Below are 6,341 nucleotides of genomic sequence, written 5' to 3'. Positions count from 1 at the left end.
GAGCAAAATAAAATAAGTTAATACTTTGATAAAAACAAGGGCTGTGTTTACTAAGATGCGTTATAGGCGGGTTAGCGGTTGTAACGCGTATTAATGGTTAACACGTTAAAAATTAATGTGCCCATAGGAATGCATTGGCGTGTTAGCTTTTAACGCACCTTAACTTTAAAGGCGTGTTAAAAACAACGTGCCTTAGTAAACATACCCCAAGTTTTCTTTAACATAATTTATGTATTTTATAGAATCAACTGAACATTTATTTAATACAATTAAAGAATCTGAAGCTGATAAAACAAAAAGTGACTATTTTTATCGCTTGCTGCTTCATAGGACCTGATTTTAGTAAAGAGAAAAGGCAAAATGTGAAGAATGTCAGTGTATGAGCAGATACAGGGTCACTCAGTACTGCTGAATTAGTGGCACTTTGACAGTCTTTACTTCAGATATATGTGAAGATTTTTGAATGATGCAGCTAGTCGTCCCCTGCAGTTTGTCTTTCCCTTGTGCGAGGTTCGTTAAGGCCATGGCTGCATTAATCTCCCTCCAGTAGGTTTCATCTTTGCTTGCTCCTTTCTTATTGGCTGCACTATATTAAAAAAAATCAAACAATACGAAGTGTTATCAGCTATTAATAGCAGCAGGCATCTCTAAGGGGCCCTTTTACCAAACGGCAGTAAAAAGTTGTGTCCTTACGTGGGTCACTCCTGCGTGCTACGGCCACTTTTACTGCCGGGGTAAAATGGCCGATTTTTCAATTTTCCCTATTAATGACCACATACTAATTTTCCCATTAGCATGTGGGCCCCTACCACCACCCATTATGTAGGTGGTAAGGGCTCAAGTGCTAACCATGTGCTAATCAGTTAGTGCACGAACCGAGTACCGCACAACACACACACTCTCTGTCCCTAGACCCTCCCCCAGTGCTAAAAATACATTTTCTTTTGTAGTATATGGGTAGTGCACATACATGTAAAAATTACCACGGGATGCCTGAACGTGTCCCGCAGGAAGTCCTTTTTTGCTGCAGTAAGCATGCGTTAGTGCTTACCGTAGTTTAGTAAAAGGACCCCTGAATGACAGCATATACAGATTCAATACTGAGCATCTTAACTCACCTGTTACACTTGTTTGGCCCATTCTCCAGGATTTCTGAAATCATAGTAAAATTCAGTTAAAGTCCATTGGCTTTGCAATTATTTCAAAACATTAACAAACACTGCCTCCAAGACTGCTAGCTAATCCAGAACTACCGCCAGGCTACCGCAGCAGCCTGGCAGTAGTTCCCATCCCCAGCGTGCGCCCCTTCTGATGCTACAAAAATATTTTTATTTTTGTAGCGCTGGTGTTTACTCAGTAGGTTAGTACGGGAGCCCTTACTGCCACTTCAATGGGTGGCAGTATCCTCCCTCCCAAAATGGTCACACAAGTGGTTCACTTGCCGCATTGGGCCATTTCTTTAAAAAATAAGACCGCCTTTTACCTGCTGCGGTAAAAGGGGGTCTCAGCGCGCATCAAAAATATGCCAGCACAGGCCCCCTCTTACTGCAGCCTGGTAAAAGGACCCCTAAAATTGCTGTGCAAGAGTAGAATTATTCTGTAACCCTTGTAAATGCTAATATTTATGCAGTGATTTTGCATGCTAATGTTTCTAATAATGGCCTATATGTATGTAATTCTAAGTGTAATTCTGAAATACACACATATCTATAACTGCACATATTTGACAGCCAGGCAAAATCTTGGGTGGGACTCACAATTACGTGTGGAACTTATAGAATATAATAAGTTACATGCAAATGTCCGACACTTAAGGGCAAATGTTTACAACAGCTCTATGGCTGGCATAAGTACTTGTACCTACATGCATATGCATGTGTGTATGTGGTTACACTCAAATTCTACACAGGAAACTAGGCACCTATTTTCCTTAACAGATTAGGGGCTAGATTCTATAAATAGTGCCAAATATTCAACACCAATAAAATCTGGCGCTCAACTTTGGGTGTGAGAATGCCAGCTGAAAACTGGTGCATGATTTGGGTGCAGATTCCCGCTGTTACACTGCATGCATCTTTTGTGACCGCTTCTGATCCACCAATGCCCCTCCCATGGCCACTCCACCTTTTGAATTGCCCATGATCCAATGTAGGCGCCCACTGTAACAGAATAGTGCATAGCCAGATCGGCGGCCAAATAATGATTAGTGCCAATTAAGTGCTTGTTGCCTCCCAGAATGTAATCATTGGAGCCCATTAATTATTTTGGGTGCCAATCTAGGATCTGTGCCCAGTTTGGGGCATCCTTTATACAGTCCAGGGGTAGGTGCCTAAATATAGGCACATTGTTATACAATTACCCCTTCTGTGCAATGCAAGAGGGCATCACACTAAAGTGCCCAATATACTAAACTGCATAAAGGGGAATGCAGTGATAATACATGTTAATGCTTCATTACCCTTAATGAATGTCTTCATTAGTCCATGTTAAGTGAGTTAATGCAGGGTTACATATTAATACTGGTAATCAATTTCTACATGCAAGTTCATGCTAAGCAGCTCATTAACACCAAAATACAGTTCATGTAAATCATGTTAGACAACACAATTTCCATACTCTGCTAGTAATGCAAAGTATAACTCCTGAAGGCAAGGTCAACATAATCATTACGCAACAAGTGGATGACCTAGGACAGTGTTTCCCAAATTGATCCTGGAGTACCCCCTGGCCAGTCAGGTTTTCAAACTATCTACAATGTATATACATAAGATTCATTTGCATACACTTCCTCTATTGTATGCAAATCTCTTTCATGCATGTTCATTGCGGATATCCTGAAAACCTTACTGACAAGGGGGTACACCAGGACCAATTTGGGTACTGCTTTTCGGTGCAGTAAAGAGTAGTCACATTCAAAACAAAACAGCCACACAAACTGAAACCCTCCCCCCCTTCAATGCATAATTTTACAATTTCACACAGTCAATTTACCGAGAAAGATGGCTTTTGGAAATTGCCTGCCCTTCTATCTATCTATCTATCTATCTATCTATCTATCTATCTATCTATCTAATATAAGGGCAGGCAATTTTGGTAGTGAAAATATATATAAAATAGATATAAAATAAATATATATATATATATAAAATCTATCTATATCTATGTATATATAGGCGCACCAGAAATTTTCCAGCACGCGTCGCTAACCGGGCAGTAATTGGCCGGGCGTTTTTTGTGTGTATATATATATATTTCCAGTTATGTATTTTTACAGAATCTTCTGATAGATGTGGTGTTAGAGGCATGACTAATGAGTTTATTAAAATCTCATGGGGCTCTAGGAACGTGAAAGTTAGTGGGGAGGCACAAGATTGAATGTTCACTAAGGGCGATTCATCCCCTTGCATCCGCCCTGTCTGATGGTATAATTAAATTGTTGTGTTAGTCAGCAGGTGCTACTACACAGCCTGATAGTGGTTCCTATTCCACTGCCCCAACAAGAACTGGGCCCCCTGGGCAAGATTCAACTGTCCCTGGCAATATAGTTTCCCCTTGAAGCACTATCTAGAAGAAATTGGGCTCATGTCTCCTATCACAACTCCCTGCCAATCCTACCCTATGGCCAGGTATACATAATCAATAATGTATGAAGAAGTTATGGACCTTCCTGGCTCACTGGCTTAAAAATCTACAATGATTGTAGCAAAATTTACCCTATCTCTTTCCTTCCCCTTGCATATTGAGGACAAAAGATAGCTTAAGATCAGCTGGCCCATTTTGGATTTTGGCACTGACAAGCCAAGACAGCACTTGACTCTCTCTTGTCCTCACTGTGGCTGCCTGACAAAGAAATAGGCCATGAAGAGGGATGCAAGGCTAATTCTTAGTAAGGGTCCTGTGGGCGAACTTTAGTAAGGGGATGCTGATGAATTTTGCCTGGGGTGGATCTGATTCTTGTCAGAGGCAAGAGACCTCAAACCACACATTCCCACAATTGGTAATGCAAATGTTAACTCCAGTAAAACCTGGGTTTAATGTTTTTTAGTATGCTGAACATTTTGGGGTCCTTTTACTAAGGTACACCGAAAAGTGGCCTGCACTGGTGTAGACACGTTTACTGGATGTGTTCAGGTTCATTTTTCAGCACGCCTGCATAAAAGGCCTTTTTTCTTGGTCGAAAATGGACGTGTGGCAAAATGAAAATTGGTACGCGGCCATTTTGGGCTTGAGACCTTATTGCCTCCCGTTGACTTAGCGGTAAGGTCTCATTAACTGGGCGGTAATCATCAGCGCCTGTACAATGCCAATTACTGCCTGGTTAGTACCACGTACCAGAAACTTTCTGGTGCACATACAAAATGGAATTACCACCCAGGCCATGTGGTAGTTCCAAATTGGCGCTCGTTGAGCATGCAAAGGTGCATACGCAGCTTAGTAAAAGGGCCCCTTAATAAGGGGGTTGGTGGGAGATAATGGATATGGCAAAATTGCTAATAACATTTTATTAATACAATACTCTCTAAATCTCAACGTAAATCTTTGTATGCTTTTAAATCATTGTATTTCTTTCTCAAATAGATACTGTGGTAGTTTCAGCTTCTGGCCTTAATCATACTGTCAAAGACCCACACGCTGTCACTTCTCATTACATTTCCACAATTCAGCTGTAGCAGCTGATATCATGTAAGAATCAATTTTATAGGATGACCAAAATCATGGAGTCTCTATACATGAGTTTTATTCTTTTGCCTTTTTCATTTCTCACATTCTTTTTTAAAAACTCTTTATTTATCAGTTTCAAAAAGAAAAAAGAAATTTTACATAAACACACAAAAAAATACAAAATTAAAGCAAATTAAATATAACCAAGCCTACATTAATGGGAGCAGTAGCAAACTTACCCCCCCCCCCCCTCCCCTGTTTACTAAGTTGCGCTAGTGGCTGGTGGTGTGCTAATGCTGACACAGCCCATTCACTTTGAATGGGCTGTGTCGGCATTGCCACACAGCTTAGTAAACAGTGGGGTTAAAGTAAGAGTAAAGCTTACAAGGAAAAAAAGAGTACCAAAAATAGTACCACAAAGAAAAAATGCTGACTATCTAGTTACAATATTAAATAGTTTAAATGTTTTTTCAAGACATATGTTTTTTATAAAGGCCTTCTTGGAGGAATAAGAATATTGTAAGAAGTGTTTTTTTTCTCTTTTTGGAAGAATGTTATTGATGTTTGTTTTTTGTTGTTAAGTATGTTTTATGTTTTTATTGATTAATATGTTGATTTTGTCACCCACTTTGGAAAAAGGTGGGATGCAAATAAAGTAAAATAAATAAATATTAACTCCAGGAGTCAATTCTTTTCTAAGTGACCAGGATCTATAAACACATAATTATGACCCTGAAGCATTGTCAAACACCTGCATGGGAACTTCAGATAAATTGTAGCTCCCAATGCATGGAGGTGTGACTTCATTTCAAGCAACTGTTTACATCTAACCTGTGTAGCTCTAGCCATATTTCACATCCTATAACGGTATCACAGGCCAGTCATTACAGTACTGTGCTTAAACAGAATGTTGTTCCGGCTAGATATCGTCACTGTCATGTTGCACATAACATAGCTAAAACCATGGACCTACAAGTATATTCCTCATTTTACAAAAGAAACACACATCTATGGGGAAACTTATACTACTACTTAACACTTATATAGCGCTACCAGGCATACGCAACACTGTACACCATACACATAAAGACAGTCCCTGCTCAAAGGAGCTTACAATCTAATAACATCTCCACATCAGGCTTTACACCAGCTGAAAGGCACAAGTAGATTTTAATAAAGTCATTGCTTCGGCCAGGGCTTTACAGAAGGGATTAAAGAAGTCAATTTCCTTAACCCCCCCCCCCCCCATTGTTTATTTTCACCACCAAAATTGGTAGCACTCATACATGTAGGTTTGTAAAATGGAGCAGCTACATATGGAAGTTTCAAAATCACCAGTTCCACGTGTTTCACTGACACCTCCACGTGGAAACTGCTGGGCTCATGCTGTTCATTTTTTCAACATATCTTTTGTAAAATTGCTGCGCTCACTGCAACTGCTGAAAAAGTCCATGCGCATTCCTTCAGGTATTTTAGAAAAGGCTCTGCATCAGTACTGCAATTGAGCATGTACCGACCTGGATGTTTCAGTTCCAAACTCTACAGTTTCAAGTTTATTTTAATCTTGAAATACCGCCCTAGAGCTCACTATCTGAGCGGTTCACAATATAATAATAAAATCATGAAAGGAAAATGAAAAGAACTGCAAATGCCGATAGGAAAGTGTCAGTCAAGAAACA

The 6,341-nt window shown here is 39.9% G+C and overlaps 1 protein-coding gene across 1 annotated transcript in view; it reads right to left on the bottom strand.

Moving 5' to 3' along the window:
* Nucleotides 1–212: 212 nt before the first annotated feature.
* MKX (mohawk homeobox) overlaps nucleotides 213–6,341 on the bottom strand; it is a 146,670-nt gene continuing 140,541 nt past the window's right edge. The window contains exons 6-7 of the mRNA XM_030189915.1: nucleotides 1,119–1,152; nucleotides 213–586 (exon numbers count right to left, since the gene is read on the bottom strand). Of these exons, the coding sequence (XP_030045775.1) occupies nucleotides 400–586; nucleotides 1,119–1,152 (221 nt within the window). The 3' untranslated portion in view covers nucleotides 213–399. The remainder of the gene's footprint in view (nucleotides 587–1,118; nucleotides 1,153–6,341) is intronic.

The sequence above is a fragment of the Microcaecilia unicolor genome, chromosome 1 (genome assembly GCF_901765095.1).
Source record: "Microcaecilia unicolor chromosome 1, aMicUni1.1, whole genome shotgun sequence".
NCBI lineage: Eukaryota > Metazoa > Chordata > Amphibia > Gymnophiona > Siphonopidae > Microcaecilia > Microcaecilia unicolor.
The sequence above is the reverse complement of the archived record's forward strand: the minus strand, read 5'-3'. Positions and strand labels throughout refer to the sequence as shown.